This window comes from Vipera ursinii (genome assembly GCF_947247035.1).
Source record: "Vipera ursinii genome assembly, chromosome: 1".
Taxonomy (NCBI): Eukaryota; Metazoa; Chordata; class Lepidosauria; order Squamata; family Viperidae; genus Vipera; species Vipera ursinii.
Genome location: NC_139512.1, coordinates 332,914,377 through 332,934,464, shown reverse-complemented (window position 1 = coordinate 332,934,464; position 20,088 = coordinate 332,914,377). Strand labels below are relative to the sequence as shown.

The 20,088-nt window shown below is 39.3% G+C and overlaps 1 protein-coding gene across 1 annotated transcript in view; it reads left to right on the top strand.

Annotated features, from left to right (window-relative positions):
- Positions 1–475: 475 nt before the first annotated feature.
- Positions 476–20,088, top strand: part of LOC310650021 (L-gulonolactone oxidase-like) — a gene marked incomplete at its 5' end in the record, with an annotated part of 36,327 nt that continues 16,714 nt past the window's right edge. The window contains 5 exons of the mRNA XM_083378856.1: positions 476–574; positions 8,877–8,978; positions 9,470–9,595; positions 10,219–10,313; positions 12,313–12,403. Coding sequence (XP_083234982.1) covers positions 476–574; positions 8,877–8,978; positions 9,470–9,595; positions 10,219–10,313; positions 12,313–12,403 — 513 coding nt within the window. The remainder of the gene's footprint in view (positions 575–8,876; positions 8,979–9,469; positions 9,596–10,218; positions 10,314–12,312; positions 12,404–20,088) is intronic.

Sequence of the window (20,088 nt, the reverse complement as noted above, 5' to 3'; positions counted from 1 at the left end):
AGAGAAAGATTCTGTTTTTCCTGATGCCTCTCTAGTTTGTGATTATTGTCCTTCAGCAAGAGTTAGACCTGAAATCTAGGCATTAAATGACCTGTGAATATTTAGCAGCAGCAGGCTCTTCCTGTGTATGCAAATTAGTCCATTTTGCATTGATTCAGTGTCATGCCTTTAATTAGCATATATATTCCAAGCCATAGCCACATGCCCCTCACCAGATGTTAATATACATTTCACCCTTCATCATTTATAATTATAGCCCCACAGTCACAAATGTCCATACTTTATTGTGCAGATTTGCATTTGTATTTATTATGTGCTTTATATATTGTATGCCATTTGGCCATTCCTGTCTTATCCAGCAATAGTGTTTTCCCTGCTGTCCCTGTTCAATGGATACCATGTCATCATGGAAGCTGCTAACTGTTCAACGTTGGGTTGATGCCAGGTTGCTCAAACATGAAGACTGAATTCCTCGATGGGAATTAATGAAAAGGTGATCCTAAAAACTGAGGTTCTGTCTCAGATTCTTTTCGACGTGATCTCTAGCTCAGAGGATACTACTCCAACTCAGAGGGTAGGCTGGGGAGAGAGAGAGACAGCAAAAAGATCCTTGCAAATGAAGAAGTGAAAAAGGGGGGAATTGTCCAGTTGGAGTCAGCAGAAAATTAACTTACAGGGCTATAAAGAAAGAGTGGCATTAATTGCATTTTTTGCAATGTCTCAGATTTAAGTAATTCATCTTTTCCTTAGAGGTATTTGTGAGTCTGTACTGTTCTCTATCCTCTTGTACATAAAGCAAATATTGATGTACATGCAAATGACAGAAAATGATCTTATTTGCATGAAGCCATAACTCAAAATAAGATCCATTTGGTTTTAGTTTAATGTGCTATGTGGATTTACGAACCTTGATTTATGGATTAGTAGAGGCTGTAGGTAGCTTGTTTGCCCAAGGGCAGGAGGGAAATATAGGTATAACTCAGCTTCAGGCTCCGTGACAAGCCAGGTAATAAATAACACACACACATATACACCATACCATGAACTGATAAGCTTTTCTGTAACAACTAGGAGACCATAGTGCAAAAACAAGTGGAGCCTGCAATCATGTGGAACAGACACTAAAAAAATCATTTTCTCTCTTTTCTCTCCAAATAGTCCAGTTAGATGATGACTGTTGAAAAACCACAGCATTTTACCATTATTTTCAGGTAGGAATATATGAAACCTAAATTTAAGCCCTAAAGTAGGGATAATATTTTAAGAAGAGACATTTCAAAAACTCCCTTCCAAATGCAGAGAAGAAAAGAGAAAAAAACTTTCTGGTGGAGAGCTCGTGTATTTTTTCCCCTTGATGCTCTCTCTGCTTGGTTTCTTAACTCTAATTTTTACAGTTTCTTAATGTATTTTGCTGTCAATGGTTTTTCTGCATCTGCAATGTTTTCTTTCCCTATTCCTGGTTTCACAGCATAACAAAATATCTATTTCTAAAATTCTAAAGCCTTCCTTTTGTGGGAAGAAGTTTGGGGATGGATTTAAGATTTAGGGAAAAGTTTGGGGAGTTGAAACATTTCTTTTGTCTCTTAAAACTTTCAACAATGGGACAATAAATCAGCTGGGGAAAGGTATTATTTATGTCCTGCCCATTCAGAGTAAGTTCTGGGGGCTACAAATAGGGTTGATGATGGTGCTTATCCCTAGAAACTGTGAGTTGCCCACGAGTGATATAGGAAGCTAGATCATCCTGTATCTCACAGTGAACATACCAAACAACTATATGGGCAATCTTAATCTTCTGCTATTCCCATGGCTGACTCTGAGAAGCAGAACACTCAATATTTACATAATATAGAGCCATAGAAAGCCTTTCTTCCAGAACTACTATAACACCAACCTCAAACTCTCTAATTAGATATCTTTGGAAGACTTCAAGAAAAAGATGGACAGATATTTGTCAAGGACGTTTTGATTTGGATTCTACACTGGGCTTAATGGCCTGAATCAGTATCTCTTAGATTCTGAAAAACTAATATTCTATAAAAACCATGCAGATACTGTGTGTCTAAGTGTTTGTAAATACCTTCAGCTTGGAAACTTAGTCACTATTACATACATGGAGCAGTGGAAATCTTCTGCAAAGCAATTCAACACATTGCCCTCACTCTTGCTATGTTGCCTGTGTGGGAAGCAGATTTCTCCACCATAAGCCATGGTGGTACAGTGGTTAGAATGCAGTATTGCAGGCTAATTCTGCCCACTGCCAACAGTTCGATCCTGATCAACTCAAGGTTGACTCAGCCTTCCATCTTTCCTAGATCAGTAAAACGAGGTGCCAAATAGTTGGGAGCATTATGCAGACTTTGTAAACCGCATGGAGTGGGCTGTAAAGTAATGTGAAACAATATATAAGTCTAAGTGCTATTACTCTAACCCTTCAAACTGAAGTGGGGAAAAGGCTCAGTTATGTATCCAACCATTTTTCTGCACTGCGTATGTCTTCTGCATCTGCTCAAGGCTTTGCAAAGTGTGGAGTTGAAACCATGCAGTGGTTCCAGTGGGTTAAGAGAACTGGCATTCCCTTTGGCCAGGGATAGGCAACCTTGGCTCTTTTACTCGTGGACTTCAACTCCCAGAATTCCTGAGCCAGCCATGCTGGTTCAGGAATTCTGGGAGTTGAAGTCCATGAGTCATAAAAGAGCCAAAGTTGCCTACCCCTGCCTTTGGCCAACAGATGGAAGTAGAGATGCAGGTAGAAAACAGAAAGTTGCCATCATATGCTTCTACCATAACCCAATAGCCTTGTAGCTTTCTTTTTCTGGAAAAAGAATAGTCATAGGTTGCTTGTTTTTGGGGAAAAACTAAGAAACGCTGGTCTAATTATCCCTTCCAACACAATGATTTCTGGGAATATTATTTTCCCGCAGTAAAAAATGTTAGGCTGGCGACCTAGCAGTTCTAAAATGTGCAAATCCCAGTAGATAAATAAGTACCATTCCAGTGGGAAGCTTACTGCATTCCGTATTTTCACGACCACCACATGATGACACAAATGTCTCTCAAACAACTCAGGCTCCCTCTGCTGAGGATGGGAGATGAGCACCGACCCCTTGAGTCAGTCACACCTAGACAAAGGAAATCTTTAAACCTTTAAAAAAAAGTTAAGTATATGCATACTTTTCTGTTCATAAATGACTCTCTCTAACCATGTTGCTCTCTTATTGCCGGTTGCAGATTTAGGCCTCTTGAGAAGATCTGTGAGACTGAACACATGGAATCTGAACTGAATCTGTGAGGCACCACACATTGTGAGCTCTGCAAAGGTATAGGATGCCATGTCCAAATGTTTTATGCAATTTGGACTGTGATTTCATCAGCCTTCAGTTTTCTGAAGCCTACGCAATTTTGTTGATCAGTAGCAGACACCCCACCCCCACCAAGGGGATTCCATGTGTTCAGCTGTGCCCAAGGGCCTCCAGAATTAATGGGACTCTGAACCAGGTAATAGCTAACTTGCTGATGCACTGTTCTTATTAACCATTCTGTGATTAACAGGGTCATTATTTCAGTTGAACTTTAGCCTTTTGCCTGGAGTTGAAAAAGAGGGATGGGACAAGAAGTATATTGTAAATCTATTATTCAGTATCTGGATGTCAAAAGAACCACCAGTGAAAGCAGACTCAGCTGTTGCCAAAAAAAAAGGCAGCATTTCTGGTCTGTATCTTGTATCCCTGTTGCATCAGCATAAGGACTGCATGTAATATTTCCTTCCATCTTGCTAATGGCTGTAGTGCAAGAAGGAATAAGAAGGAAGATAGTTTTTCAAGCACATTTTTAAACAAGCTTCCCCTACACATGGAACATCCTTATAAATCAATTTTTAAAAGGCATATGGATTTATGAAATCTGATGATCTAAAAAATATTTTAAAATGTGATGCTAAAGTAAAAGGCAAGATTTCACACTTGGGATTACTGTAGGCAATACGGTACTCTGATGAATATTGATCAGCAATGCAAGAATGTAGGAGTAACTTTTTGCATACTGAAGTTGTACATGGAACAGAGAGCTTATTTGAGGAGCAGGGAAGGTAAAATATCATTTCCATTCTGGAATTTGTCCTATTTTAAGAGAGGCGATCAAAAGGTAAACAGTACTAATGTATGATTGGGCCTTAGTACTATGTGTGATCAGATCTGGTTGTGCAATGTGGAAACTCCAGAATGACCGAAAGGACAGGTATAATTTAAGTTCTCCAGTTCAAGCTTCTTTCATATGTAAAGGGGACTATGTAAAAGCATCACCCCAGTGAAATCACCTGACTGACCAAACAAGGAAACAGGAGGTTAAGCAAGGCAGCATTTTTCCTTATCTATCAATGCTAGAATAGAATAGACTAATAACTTTATTGTCACTTTGAATGTACACTAACTGGCATACATTAAAATGAAATTTTGTTGCATTCAACTCTCCAAGGGCCACCACCTCTGATATATACTATATAAATATGACAAAAATCAATAAATAAATATAGAATTCTTCTACTCTTCTGTACTTAATTTCTAATTCCAGAGCTGCATGAGTTAACCAACGATCCAGTTACCATGAAAAACTGAGCCAACTTTTTGTTTCATTGCACCTTGCTCTAAGTGAGTCACTTAATTTGCTCACTCTGCCAGCAAGAACTCAACCAAGGGGACTGTGAACACTTTGGCACTTGGCTCAAAAGGGAGATTTTTGAGTAGCAATTAGCATGCTGTTGAGCAATAAAACTTCAAGGATATCTGAAAAGATGTTGACATGGTTAAGCTAAGCTTGTAGTAAGAAAAGATAATAATTGTGAGGGAGTTCAGAAAGAGCCTGAGCCTATTGCAGGAATGATGAACCTATGTTTAGTGATAACCTAAAAGGCAAACTCCAGTTGAAACAGCTGGCTGACCATCCTAATAATAATTCAGTACAATGCAATGCATTCAATACCTCCAAATGAAATATGCCCTGAACTTTCTCCATTAGCCAGCTTAATTGTGGATTATTCTACTTAAGAGTTCAACATTTATATTATGCCTGTTAAACTATGCTGTTTAAGACCAAATTGAACAGGATCCTGAAACAGAGTAAGGAACAGATCTTCAAATCTTGCTGCTCTCCTAACCAGGAATCAATGGATTATTGTTCTCTTTCCATATCTAAAATTTCTCCTGACAACAAATAATTGTTTCTAGAAACCATTCCTTAATGACTCTATGTTTGCCAGTTATTGTCCACCATAACTGGAAAACAAGACTTGTTGAGGAAATTCATAGCTGTCTTCACATCCAGAGAGCAAGGTGGCATACAATGATCAGGAGAAAGTCCTCTAAAAAAGGAGGCAAATGTTATAAGCTCTCATTGAATTCCATACAAAAGAGAAAAGCAAGATGGTGCTTATTCGTCTACAATAGAATAGAATAGAATAGAATAGAATAGAATAGAATAGAATAGAATAGAATAGAATAGAATAGAATAGAATAGAATAGAATAGAATAGAATAATGGAGTTGGATGGGACCTTGGAGGTCATCTAGTCCAACCCCCTGCTCAGGCAGGAAACCCTACACCATTTCAGGCAAATGGCTGTCCAGTCTCTTCTAATTGCATTCACAACTTCTGGAGGCAAGTCATTCCACTGATTAACTGTTCTAACTGTCAGGAAATTTCTCCTTAGTTCTAGGTTGCTTCTCTCCTTAGTTAGGTCCCATCCAAAGCTTCTTGTCCTGCCTTCACGTGCAGTTAAATCTAATGATAGTTAAATGGAATAGACTCTAGCTAGCACATAGAAGAAGTCAGATTCGAGATTCTAGAAGGGATTGCCTGGGGAAAAAAATACCAGAATGAAAACAATGTGATAAATGTAAACTCTGGGAAAGGAAGGGGGCAGCTGTTCGTGTGAAAATAAATAAATAAGTAAGGACCATTTTTGTAAAGAGACTGTTCAGTTTGACGGACTTTGGTCAGATCTGATCAACAAAGCATGCCTTGAATCCTTATTGGTAAATGTTTCTGCCTTTGCACACAGTGATTGATGTGAGATAAAGGCAAACTGGTAATAATGGGGTGGGGGAGAGAGAAAGTTGTCCTATGCTTTGGTACAGATTTGGCTCAAGAATAATCCAGTATAAAAAAAGATTTTTCATCTGATATGGGCAATCTCTGGTTTACTGAGACATTTTATATAGTATTTCTGTAATATCAACCATTTTCATTTAGCCATTTTTAAAAAAAATATTATTCATATAAAATATAAATGTATAACATGAGGGAGGACTTAATGAAAGTAAAAGAATTAGAAGCAAAAACCCAGTGGCAATGAAATCAGAGTAGGCATTAATCCTGAAACTGCATATAAATGTGTGTATATAATGTTCTTTGATTTTCTAGTATTTCTCCAAACACCTATTCCAAACATCTTTAATCATATAATATTGCTTTCTTTATTACTCAACCCATTTTTTTTTAAAAAAAGAATCTCTTAGGGCTATCTGTTAATTAAATAGGATAGCTGCTTAGCTTTCATCCCAAATCTAAATTTCTTAAACCTCAAACCAACATTGCAGTTGTTACTCATTAACCCCCTTTTTTCCTGGAGAAAAGTCCTTAGGAAACAGAGAAGCATTCCATCACTTGGCTTCTCCCAACTCAGCAGTCTTGAGCCTCCTATCTTTTTAGTTCTGCTGTTCGGTGAACATCTAAAAAGTTCAGCTTTTAAATTCCCCCCATCCCCTTTCTTTTTTTTTTTTCTTTTTTTTAGCGCTCTTTAGTAGAGGACTTTCCGTTCTGCAAATCTTCCCTCTTGAGGTTCACCAAAAGCCAATTATAATGGTAAGAATATTTGTTTTAATGGCGGGAGAAACTACACTTGGAATGATAAAGGAGTTGGGTTGAGGAGCCCGTCATCGGAAATTATATTGATGGCACTGAACTGACAGGGGACTAGTGGTGTTTTTATAGTATTTGAAAAATGCGGTTTTTGTGTTATGTTACTTATTTTATCACCATTTCCAAAAGGAACTATCTCAGAAGCAGGTTCTGTAGAACACTACTTCATGGTGCACCATACTCTGCCCAGAAGCAAAAAGGTTTCTATTCATTCCTCCACCTGCTTAAAACATTTCCAGCATGGTTTGTTTGAAACCTTGGGCAACCACCTACTCAGATACAACACGGATTAGAAGTCTTTTAATACTGGGGTACCAAGAGCCCTCCCCTAGGTAGAATATATATATATAGTTTGTGTGCCCTGAAGCAAAGCTAATCCCTTGCATTAGCTCTTTCTGAGAATCTGCATCTGAAAATAACTGCCTTGTATGTAATCTTTTCTTTGGAAATATCCCCACTAACCAGAAAGGGTAAGAACCCATAAGTAAATTTACTTTAAGGGGTTTTTTTTAAATGGGAAGCAGAGGACAAATGTTTTAAGAAAATTAATAAACTGAGCACTAGAAAACCTGATGGGAAGCAAAAATACAATTCATCTTCTCATAAACTGCTGTGAGAATGGTTAGCAAGATTCCCATGGCAAACATTTTCTGCCATTAGAATTCCAATTTCCATGGCACAAAAAAGGCTTGGAATTTAAATATTTGTGAACCATGTTTGCTATGGATGCAACAGCTCAGGGGTTGGGAATGTGTCCTGATTTGTCACTGCCTTCTTCCAATATGGTTTTTTTAACTTCCTAATCTGGCCTATAGGTCTAGATTTCCTGGTGGTCTCCTATTTAAGTGCAGTATTAGGCCTACACACTGCCACCATCCAAAAGCAAAAAGTTATTGATCATGAGAGATTACAATTGGAACCTCCAACTTCCAAGTCAGATGCTGGAATATCAGTGGATTTTCATTTCACCAGAGGAACACAGATTCCCTTAAAGGGGTGGTTCAGATACCAAAAGTCATCCATGTGCAGAAAGGCTCTGCTCCTAAGCAGAGTCAGACAAAACACTATCCAATTCTTCATCACATAAACTGATTGTTAGAGAATTTCTCGCCCCTGAAGTTTTGGCTCTGGTTTTTCAAGTCCTTTTTTAAAACTGAGACTGACATTTGAGTAGTGATCAAGGGCCCATCCTCCAGAAAGTGAATGAGACTAAATAAATAAAACCAGAGTAGGCAGGACCAAGACAGCAATTAAACTTGATTTAATTGAATTTAAATGCTAAATTAAAAAGAAATTAATTCAATAAATGAATATGTTCCTCCTCTCAATTTTAAAAGAATTTTTCTCTTCTATCCTATTAAGAATATTAATTTGGCATTCACTTTTGTAAAAAGTCAGTTAGCAGTGGGACATTCAAATCTGCTGAGGATATCAAATAGACCTGCCAAAATGGTCTCAGTCCAGGTTGTTTGTTCATCATGGAGATGGTGCAAGCATTTGAATTTGCCCAAACTTTAAGATCAGCATCAGAGGCTAATTTGGTCCATCTTTAAGGTCAGTTAGATCAATGTTTCTCAACCTCAAGAGCTTTAAGATGTGTGGACTTTAATTTTCAGAATTCTCCAGCTAGTATTCTTTCATAATGTAGGGGCTACATTCAACTGTTCCAAAAGTCTTGTCCTGCCTTTTTTTTAAGTAGACTGTCTCAATACTTGATGTGTTAGTTGGAAGATTTACATTTTAGAATCTGTGAATTGTCTTATTGTATCTCCTTTTGTGCATGTAGTTTACCATTTTTAAGTGGAGCTTATCCAGCAAGTTAATTACAAGCAAAGTAATCATCCATGTTTTTTTTATTAAAAAAAATCCTCCCAGAAGGGAACAGATAAAACTGGCAGTTTTCATGAAACCTTCTATAATTCTCAAATGGATGGGCTTCCACTGTGTGTTTTTGGGCACTAGGTACATGGTGAAGGTGGAGTCAGATTCCAGAACTGGGCTAGAACTTATGGTTCCTCTCCAGAAATGTATTTCCAGCCAACATCAGTTGATGAGATCAGAGAGGTAAGCAAGGAACATCCAGCCAGCTGTTCTATTATAACCTATTGTTCTCTACCTGTTCTCTGTATTCTTTACTTGTTCTCTAATATTCTTTATATCCCATTGTTCTCTACAAATAACAATATGACCTATTGTTCTCTATCTCTAGTGTGCCACCTGCACCTAATGGGAATTCTTATATGCCCTAGAAAAAGTATTGCATTGCTTATTGTATTGCTTAAGAGTCATGGTGCCCCAGTGGTTAGAATGCAGGACTGCAGGCTAACTCTGCATTCCACTGCCAGGAGTTCAATCCTGACCACTCAAGGTTGGCTCAGCGTTCTATCCTTCCAAGGTCGGTAAAATGAAGACCAAGATTGTTGTGGGGGGGAAATATGCTGACTCTGTAACTGCTTAGAGAGTAACTGTAAAGCACTATGAAGTGGTATATAAGTTTAAGCGCTAGTCCTATTGCTAACTCTAAATGTGCAAATATGTGATTAACATCTTTGCAGATCTTGGCTCTGGCCAGGCAGAAAAGCAAGAAAGTGAAAGTGGTTGGTGGTGGACACTCCCCATCAGACATTGCCTGCACAGAGGATTTCATGATCCAGATGGGAAGGATGAATAAGATCCTTAAGGTAAAAGGGCTGTGGCCACTGGGTCAGAGTCATGATTCTTCTTGCTTGGCTTCAGATTCCTAAAGGTTTCCTTTCTTTTATGAAAAAGGCAGCCAAACCAACAAGGCTAAAGACTGCTAGGAATGTGTAAATAACTCCTAGATGTTGGTAAAGAAGTGGAGAGTAGTTCTGGCTAGGTTCACATATCACGCCAAACCATAGTTTGCTTTAATTACTGCAAGGCTGATCATCAAAAGATAAAGTAAACTAAAATTCTAATTTCATATTAATCTATAAATCATGTTTAAAGATTACAATGTTAATTCTCTCAATGAGTTTTTTTTTCTTCAACGTTTGACTCTATATTTAAAACTCCTTGTGCCCAATTTGAAAATAATTCCAAAGAAACAAGCACAGGACCCCTTTACAACTTATTACAGCATGAATATTTTTTAAAACTTCCAGGCAGGCTTGAAAAAGATGCTCCTGCTTTAGAATCAAATATTTAGTGCAATACTTGTGAGACGTCTGATGCATTTCTTCCAAATTATGGTTGGCCCATGGACAGCCATAATAAGTCCCAAGTGAATATTTCCTGCAGGATTGCTTCTTTGATTAACACAACAATATATTGTCTCTTGCAGGTGGACAAAGAGAAGAAGCAAGTGACAGTAGAGGCAGGGATTTTACTCTCTCATCTGAATGTGGAGCTGAGCAAACATGGCTTAGCTTTACCTATGTAAGTAAACCTTCACTGAGATGGTAGGCATCTTGCTCAGATAGTTGTGATGCATGTAAGACCAAACATTATCACTAGTCTATAAATGTAGCCAGATATGTGATGGAATTCTCAGTGGCAAACTGGATCAAACCAACAGAAACTAAGAGGATTATTTATTTATTTTATTTATTATTTATTTATTAAAGGCCTGGAGACAAAAACATAGGAAAAACGGTTGCAGGATTTGGGTTTGGCTAGTCTAGAGAAAAAAAGGACTGGGGGGGGGACATGATAGCAGTATTCCAGTATTTGAGAGGTTGCCACAAAGAGGAGTGGGGTCAACTTATTTTCCAAAGCACCAGAGGGCAGGACAAGAAGCAATGGATGGAAACTAATCAAGGAGAGAAGCAACCTGGAACTAAGGAGAAACTTCCTAACAGTGAGAACAATTAACCAGTGGAACAGTTTGCCACCAGACGTTATGGGTGCTTCATCACTGGAGGTTTTTAAGAAGAGACTGGACAGTCACTTGTCTGAAATAGTGTACGGTCTCCTGCTTGAGCAGGGGCTTGGACTAGAAAAGCTCAAATGTCTATTCTGATTCTGAAATAGACATTGGAAGGGTGAAAGGATCTTTTTAGAATCCTCCATCTAGTGAAGGTCTCTAGGGCCAGGTTTCAACTTATCTAAATTAATCAAATACATTACAAACGTAAGATTCAAGGCACAAGTTTGCTTCTATGGCAGCATAGAATGATTTTAGCACAGGAGCTCAGGTATAGTTAACTCCAAAGACTTTATAATTACATACAGAGGGAATCCTTCACCCCATTGCCCTTTTTCAGAGTACCAAATTAATTCTTTTAAAGCAAACTGGAAAATGAAGTGGACTTATGGGAGCATATGCAAATGCACTCATGTGTGGTGACAACAAGAACTTTAATCACAGAAGGACTTAATAAGACTGGATTTTTTTCACAGGCAAGGTTATCCAAGAGTAATTACCAATGCATGGGCATCCAGAATTGTTCTGCGTTTTTCCCCCCAAATGGGATTTGGACAAAAATGAGAGACGAATGTTCCTGGATTTTACAGGAAGCATGGAAGGATTCCTGGGATGGAGGTGGTTCCCCTGCCAATTGAGCACACACAGGAACAAGATTTCAGATTCACAAGGGTCAGAAATCCATGCACTCCTGACTATATCTTTGCCAGGATATAACAAATCCAAGGAATCACTCCAAGATCAGAAATACAAATCTGTATCCAACATCCCTTCATAGTCAGTGTTGTGTACTGGGTTTGTTGCGCAGGAATGCTGGTCTTCGCAGCTGGATCTCAGCGTCTTCTAATCCTGCCTCTCCGTTGCCCAGGGACTGGTCCTCTGAGCGCGTGGTTGCTAGCGTGGCTTAGCTAGCCGACCGTAGGGGGGGAGAATTTGCTTTTCCCACTAGGTGAACGCTGCCTCTCCCCTAGTGACTTTCAGCTTCGACGGAGAAGCAGGATCCCACATTCGTTGCCAGTGTTGTGTACTGGGTTTGTTGCGCAGGAATGAAGACGAGGCGAGTGAGTTCAGCAAAGATCATGGTTTATTGCTTGCAGGATCTGAACTAGAGAACAGGGCTGCAGATGCAGCAATTTATATCCTGGCCCCTAGGCAGCGGCCAATAGGTTTGAAGCAACCTATTGCCGCCTAGGGGCAACCAATGGCAGCGCTGGAGACGGGTTGTCTGAGATGCTGGGAGCCGTTAGCTAGCTACCTGCTCCAGCAGCCTACCAGCCGTTACCACATGATGTTAACAAGCAAGCCCAATACATTACAATCCTATTTCTATGGCTTGATTTCTATGGCTTGACACATGTTCAACACTCACTGGGACATGTTTTGAAGTCAGAGCAGGTGAAATTAATTAGCTCTTTTGTATGAATGTCACATTTGTTAATAGCAGCTTCTCAACAGTTACCTTTGGAATGAATCCCAGCTAAATCTCTCCCTTTTATGTGTTTTGGGGCCCAGTTTAGGAGCTGTGTCCGATGTGGCAGCTGGTGGAGTCATTGGAACTGGCACACACAACACTGGCTTCAGTCATGGCATCTTGGCCACTCAGGTAAGACCCCCAGTGGATTGTAGCTAGCAGGGTGTAAAAATGTCCTAGTCATTATGTCATAGCAGCAAGTTATTAGAAAGCTAATTGTGTCAACTTTTATTCCCCGATGGGGGAAAATAAATGAAAATAATGCAGAATCACATTGAAGTCCCTTTTATGCGAGGCCCCACAGGAGAGTAATTACTCAAAAGGCAATTCTTTCCTAGAGTTCAGTAGCCTAGTGGGTCCTTGGATGGGATATCCCAGAGCTATAGACTAAATTGGGAAGCAGAAAAACATCCTGGAGAAATATACTAGCAAACTACTTCTATATTACTGCCCCAAATGCTACACATATATGTCCATGGGGTCACTGATTTGAGTTAGAAGAGAATTTCCCTTAACCGTTAGGAATCTGGCAGATAGTAAAGTGGTGTTCACACAGTGTACTTGCTGCCCCCTCCCATCTCACCTCTTACTCTAGATAACCCTGGAAGGAATTATTAGTGCCCAGAACTTTTCCTTCATGTTCCAAAGCTGTGATAGACTTTCTTAAGACTTTGCTAACACACTAGGTCTCTGATCTGGATCCAGACCATCTTTGACTTCCAGTTCAGAAGATGTGCAAGAATCTTCCCAAGCTGGCAACTCATAAAGAGCAACTCACATGGACATCTGATTCAAAATTGTGATGATAGGGTGTAGGCAATTAATTTATAGGAAAGTCCCTATAAAGTCAGTAAAGTGACAAGAGGAAAGAAAATGTACCAGATGGCAGTTTGACAGAAAGTAAGATCTTTAAAAGCTTTTCCTCGACTGAGATGACAAAAAAATGCATTAAGACAATAAGGCTTTTTAAAAGCCATTTGTCTTGCTTCTGAATGCTTGTAGTGAATGTTTGCATATCTAAATAGGCACAGAACTGACATATTGTGTGGCATTTTACAGATCTGCCCTCAAATGAATCAAAATGAGCCAATAACATACAGAAGAAGGCAGGCTCAGCCAAGGACATCTCAGCATTGTTTCTGTTGAAAAACAATAAAAATGAGTGTGGAGCAAAAGGGCTGCCTCCTGAACCTCAGCTGTCAATTGTGAGGTTTGAGAGCTCAGTTTAGATCAGGGGTCTTCAAACTTGGCCATTTTATGACTTGTGGACTTCAACTCCCAGAATTCCTCAGCCACGCTGGCTGAGGAATTCTGGGAGCTGAAGTCCACAATTCATAAAAGGGCCAAGTTTGAAGACCCCTGGTTTAGATCTTTAAGTAGGATGCAGTAACAGAAACCTTAACAGCCTACTACTACAGTGCCAATCATACTTTGCTCTTGGTATCTTTAAATTCTCATATGTATCTTCCTTTCTTCCTAGACCCCTTATTTGAATCCAGGGAGCATATCCAAATGTCAGTTTTGCAAGGAAAATGTCCCCTTTGTAACCATTGTATTTTTGCTTTGGTAGTTCGGTTTTTGGGTGGTTGATATAATATAATTGTCATTAAATCAGTCAAATCTTTTTGTTCTTCCAATTCTTCTGAGTTAGGTAGAAAGTAGTAGCTAGTATTATGTCTGACATTTGATTAATTGAATTCTTACAATAGTGTATTTGAAAGCCTTTAGTGTCTTCACTCTTGGTGTTGCTTTCTTTAGATGCTGTTACCTTTTGGCTTGTAAGTTTTGTAGTTGCTATTAAAGTTTGGACTTTAAGGTTTTCGGTAGGTTGCTTTTGTTGTTCGGCAGGGAGCAGCTTAGTGATTGGCCATCTTTATGGCCGGTATCTTCTTCTTCAGGCCAAAGGAGATGATCCCGAATTCCAGAGGAGGGCTGCACTCCTTCCAGGATCGCAGGGAAGTCCTCCTCTCAGTAATCACCCCTCCAGGGCAATTTTTGACCCTTTTCAGGGTCCTCCAAACAAGAAAGAGACGGACGGCAGGAGACAGACTGTCCCTGCACATCCAGAAACGCCACGCGCGTGAACCAGAAGCCTAAAGTAACCTAACTTTCAAATATCCATGGATGCATCTTGAGATTAGGAAGCAGGGCATGATATAAGCATGTAAGGCATGATTTGGAGAAAGTACGTAGATGGCACTTAGCACTTAGGCTCATGTACTGCTCCATAATACTTTACAGCACTTTCTGATGGTTTACAAATGTCAACCTATTGCTCCCATCAATCTGATTCCTCATTTTACCCACCTAAGAAGGATGGAAGGCTGAGTAACCTTGATCTGGTCAGGATTGAACTCCAGACTGTGGGCAGAGTTAGCCTGCAATACTCTATTCTAACCACTGTGCCACCTGGCTCAATATCATGACATGATTCTGGAAGATTAATGGTAGGAGATTCAGGACAAACTGGAAATTCATCACATTATAAATTAGATTATAGCATCCACTGCCATTGGTCACAGTTTGTGCTCAGTCATTGCTTGTTTAATCACAGTTATTTAAACTAGCTATATTTGCCTAGTTCACACCTCATACTAAGTTTAAATGTTAGCTTATAACAAGTATGGCAGGGTTCAAATAGCAAAACTAAGCAGTAGTTTAGCATTATGTTGACTCTATTCTGCCTGTGTGTGCATATATGCATGAGAGGAAAGACAGGAGAGGTGAAGCAGTCATCACGTTCACAGTAGCATGTAGCCCAAACCCAGTAGACTGCTGAGTAACGTAGAACTGTGCAGAGAGCAGACTTTTAAAGCAATAATATTGGCTCATATTGTGGCCTCTCTTGCTTCCTAGAATGGAAGACCATCTTTGTTATTGTATATAACCAAAGCCATAAATGGCTACCTAGGATAGCAGCAAAGTCTCTGCTGCAAAGTTTTCAGAATGTTAGGCAGGTTTGTTGCAACTGATTTCAGTGTGATTTCCCTAGAGGTTGTTTTCTCCTCTGAACCACTTTGACCTCAGAAGATTGCCTAGAGATTGAAAAAAAGCACAGCAGCACCATGCAAAAGGCCTCAGACTCTTAATTTTGTCTATTTCCTGCCCCTTGTTTTTTCTTTCCCCATGGAAGTTATTTTCAGCAAGTGAGATTGTAGGGAAGGCAAATCAGAGGATTGATGAAATTTACTTTGCAGAGCCATTGTAGAGAGTTGGTGACCCAGCCTGAAATTCAGCCCACTGGTGCCCTCTGCTGGAGAAGGTTTCCTGAGAGGGAAAAAAAAACTGGGCTAGGTTGGGAAAATGGATGGCTGGGATCCTTTCATCATGCACTGTGAAGAATTGGGGTCTCAAAGACATTGTCCATCAATTACTTATTTATTTATTTATTTGATTTGATTTGATTTGTATTCCGCCCTTCTCCCCAAGGACTCAGGGCGGTGAACAGGGACATAAATATCAAAATGCACAAATACAGAAATTAAAAACAAATTAAACCCTAATGCCCAAATTCAGAAGATAAATTACATTAAAACAATAATTAAAACAAAACCTGTCAGACTAGACCGGATTGCTCAAACAGATAGGTTTTTAGGTCACGTCGGAAGGAGCGAAGGTCGGGAGCCATCCGGTAAACAGTTCCATAGGTCAGGCGCACCCACAGAGAATGCCCTCCCCCTGGGAGCCACCAGACGGCATTCTCCGAATGGCGGCACCCTTAGGAAGCCCTCTCTGTGGGAGCGCACTGGGCGGAGGGAAGTTACATCGTCTTCTAACATCTTCCAGCTATGAGACTCATCCAGCTTTAGAAGATGCTAGTTATAAATCATTTTAAGGAAGGTACCTTAGGATCTTGACTTTCTAGCAACTGTAAACTCAATGAAACCGTAAAGCCAATGATGCAACAGGGCAAAAGAATAATAACATTCCCCATAACCTTACAGAGGATCAAAGGTCATGTCTCAGGTCTGCAGGTGTTTATATTCATGAAGCAGATGTTCCTGAACCAGAACAAAACCTGAAACCAGGAGCATCCATGCTGGGGCCAAAATAAGCCAAACGGATGGCTATGAATGTGCAATTAAAGCTCTGGCCTCTTTTGCATATTTTGCACATACAATGTATAAAAATCAACAGGACTTGTGGTCCTGCAAGTCAAGGCCACTACCTTGACCTTTTTTTTACTGCCTCCTGAGGATGCCTCTGTTTGAATCAATACTTGAAAAATCTTAGTGGAAAGAAAACATCAAATGAATATTAAAACTGAATCATGAGTTCAAATTAAATCTTCCTGGTGCTTGTTAGATACTTTTAATTTGGAGTTAAAATTAGCCAGTTATGAAAGATGGGATTTTCCTCTCTCTTTTCTCAAAGATATAACAATATGAGTCTTCAGCATTGTTTGTATTTCAAATTCTGTTGAGCACCATTCATTTTTTCTTTGCTTCTTTTTAGTTCTTAGATTAATCATATGAGTGATCGGACCCAGTCAGAGGTCTTATGGTGAATGAAGCTGATATTATTTTTTAATAGCCAATCAGATTTTGCTGAATCGAAGATAACAAAGTAGACATTTTCTAAACAGACATACAAAATAATTCTATTTTATAACACAAGAAGTCACAAAGTAGCTGACAACAATTCTGGCTAACTTTTTCCTACCTTCTTATGGGGTTAATTTATGGTTCAGTGTATCATGAGACTCCAGTAAATGGGTTTGTTCAATTAAAATTGTTCAGATAACTGTGAGTATGCATGACATGCAAGCACAACCGTTGTTGAAAATATGAGCAGTTTGGACTTTGCTGTAATAAAATAATTTTATGGTAAACTTATTAGCCTGAAGTTGAACTGTAATGACTGTAATGTGGCATCCTGTTTACCATATCTCCAAAGTGCCCTCATGATAATCAGGATGGAGGCTGATGACGTACAAATAAGCAAGACTTTTTTTAACTGAATCAAATAGCATGAAGCAATAATGCACATGAATTCCAGCAATTTAAAGTCTCCCTGATTTATCTGTGAGAAATAGTTACACCAAAAACTCACAGATGAATGCCTTTTCTGAAATCTGTGCACTGAATCAGGTCAGATATATGAATCCCAATAACATACAGCTTGCTTTGTCCATTCCTTTTATTGCTCCTGTATCCTAAATGCAGATTGCTCTTAAAAAATAGAATAGAATAGAATAGAATAGAATAGAATAGAATAGAATAGAATAGAATAGAATAGAATAGAATAGAATAGAATAGAATAGAATAGAATAGAATAGAATTGGAAGGGACCATGGAGGTCTTCTAGTCCAACCGACTGCTCAGGCAGGAAATCCTATACCATTTCAGAAATAGTTGTCCAATCTCTTCTTAAAAACTTCCAGTGTTGGACATTCACAACTCCTGGAGGCAAGTCGTTCCACTGGTTAATTGTTTTAACTGTCAAGAAATTTCTTCTTAGTTCTAGGTTGCTTCTGTCCTTGATTAGTTTCCATCCATTGCTTCTTGTCCTACCTTCAGGTGTTTTGGAGAATAGCTTGACTCCCTCTTCTTTGTGGCAACCCCTGAGATATTGGAACACTGCTATCATGTCACCCCTTCTCTTCATTAAACTATACATACCCAATTCCAGCAACCGTTCTTTATATGTTTTAACCTCCAGTCCTGTTGTGATTCAGTGTCAGCCTGTGGTTCTGGCAGCTCAGTCAGATGATTCTGAAGAGGAGGAGGAGGAGGGGTTTAGAGAGCCTTTGGTGTCAGAGGAAGGTTCTGATGCACTGCAGAACTCTCAGCCTGGCCCCTCCTGTCTTGTTCCTCCTCATACTCAGCTATGTGAGCATGAGGGATTGGAAGAAAATGATCCACAGCTGGCTCTGTTCAGGGACGCTAGGAGCAGGAGGCAATCTAGCAGAACAGAACAGAGGAAAGCAATGAGGCAACTTGGGAGAAGGCAATGAGAAGCCACGCCTTGGGACTGCTGATAAAAGGGGAATGTGTGGGAGGTGCTGGTTGCTGAAGGCAACCGTTTGAAGATCTTCTGCTAGAGTCCTAGTCTGTTATTCTTGTTTAACTGTTGTTTAACCTTTTGGTTTAAGTCTTGTTTGAACTTTTCATTTAACTTTTGTTTGAACTCTTTGTAAATAAATTTGGTTGGGTTTTTTTCCAGCCCGTTGATTATAAAAAGGGGTTGTCCCTGACATTCAAACAGGGCCGGTCATAGGCTGGAACAGAAAAAGTCCCCTGATCATTTTTGTTGCTCTTCTTTGCACTTTTTCTAGAATCTAAACATCTTTTTTACATTGTGGTGACCAAAACTGGATGCAGTATTCCAAGTGTGGCCTTACTAAGGCATTGGTAAAAAAAACCTGTCCTGTCCTGTCCTATTCTGTCCTGTATTTATATGGCCACCCTTCTTCCCAATGTGACTTTGGGCATCAAGCAAATTTTAAGCAAAAACCCAATATAAGTGGTTAAAAACCCCAGTACATAACCTAAAAAAAAAGCTAGTCCTGGGGCTGAGGTCAACTATGTTATGAGGAAAGCCATCTTGCAATATGATCATAGCAACCCAAAGATAAGATTCAAGTGCAATAAAATAGCCTTCCCCGATGTGGGGACTCAAGATCTCTTAGACTCCCAAAGATTTATAGGAAATTGATGTGCAACAAATCTGAAAATCACCAAGCTGGAGAAAGCTGCAGTAGAAATTGTGGTGCTTCAGACTCAAGGTAATTCTTTCCAATAGGATGAGGATATGTACTACATTCAGTCGTTTGTCTTCAGTTAGCATTGGATAAGTGCAATGACATGAGCAGTGTTAATGAGCTTGTAGGTTTGGCATTAGCAACTATGTGGCTAGGTTCATTCAGTACACTAAAATCTAAATCAGGCTAAGGAAATAAAGCATCTATACTTTCATTACATGCTGTACCCAAACCAACCGCATTATCCCTTCACTTGATCGAATGATTTGTCATCTTGATTTATCATATTGAATGATTTATCATGTGGATATGGCACACTCCAAGCAAACCACCCTGTGGCTGTTAAGAACTTGAAACAATGATATTATCAATAAAATCCAATAACCTCGGAATAAAATAAATCTTTTAAAATATGACAAATAAAATCCATAAATAATAGCAACACCCAAAAAGAGCACAACATAAAAAGCTTCAAACATTAAAAAGTAAGTTTGCTGCTTCCCCAAACGAAAAGGGATTCTTCCAAAGCCTGTGTTTCACAAAAGTCATTTTAGCAAGATTCATTGAAATGGACAGGATAAGGTTAGATAAATTCCAGCAATGGAAGCCTTTTTTCTGTGAATCAATCCATCTCTACATTGCTATAATGGAAGTGTTTGGATTTATTTTTTTAACAGTCTTCCTATGATCCATGGGAGGAGGCAGATTTTTTACTTATAACAAGAAAGACTGTCTGTTCACACAACTAACTCCTGAATCTTTATCAGTTTCAGAACCAACTTTTATACTACCAGAAGAAGTCATGCTGGGTAGCTTGGTTCGCACAACATGCTAAGACAATGTTGAACTACAAACATTCCAGTCACACTTTAGTCTAGCCCAGTGTGCTATATGGACTAGTCATTGTGTAAACCAAAGAAGGGAAATTTTGGGTTACGTTTGAGATAATGTAATGTTTTTTAAGGGCCCAAAGATATAATGCGCAGACAGTGGTGCAAAGTGGGCAGGGCCATGTCAACCAGAAGGACAAGATCAGAATACCATATTCTGGGGATTTTTCTTAAGAATTTGGGGGTGGTTATTAATTTAAATGTATCACAGGTACACAGGTATG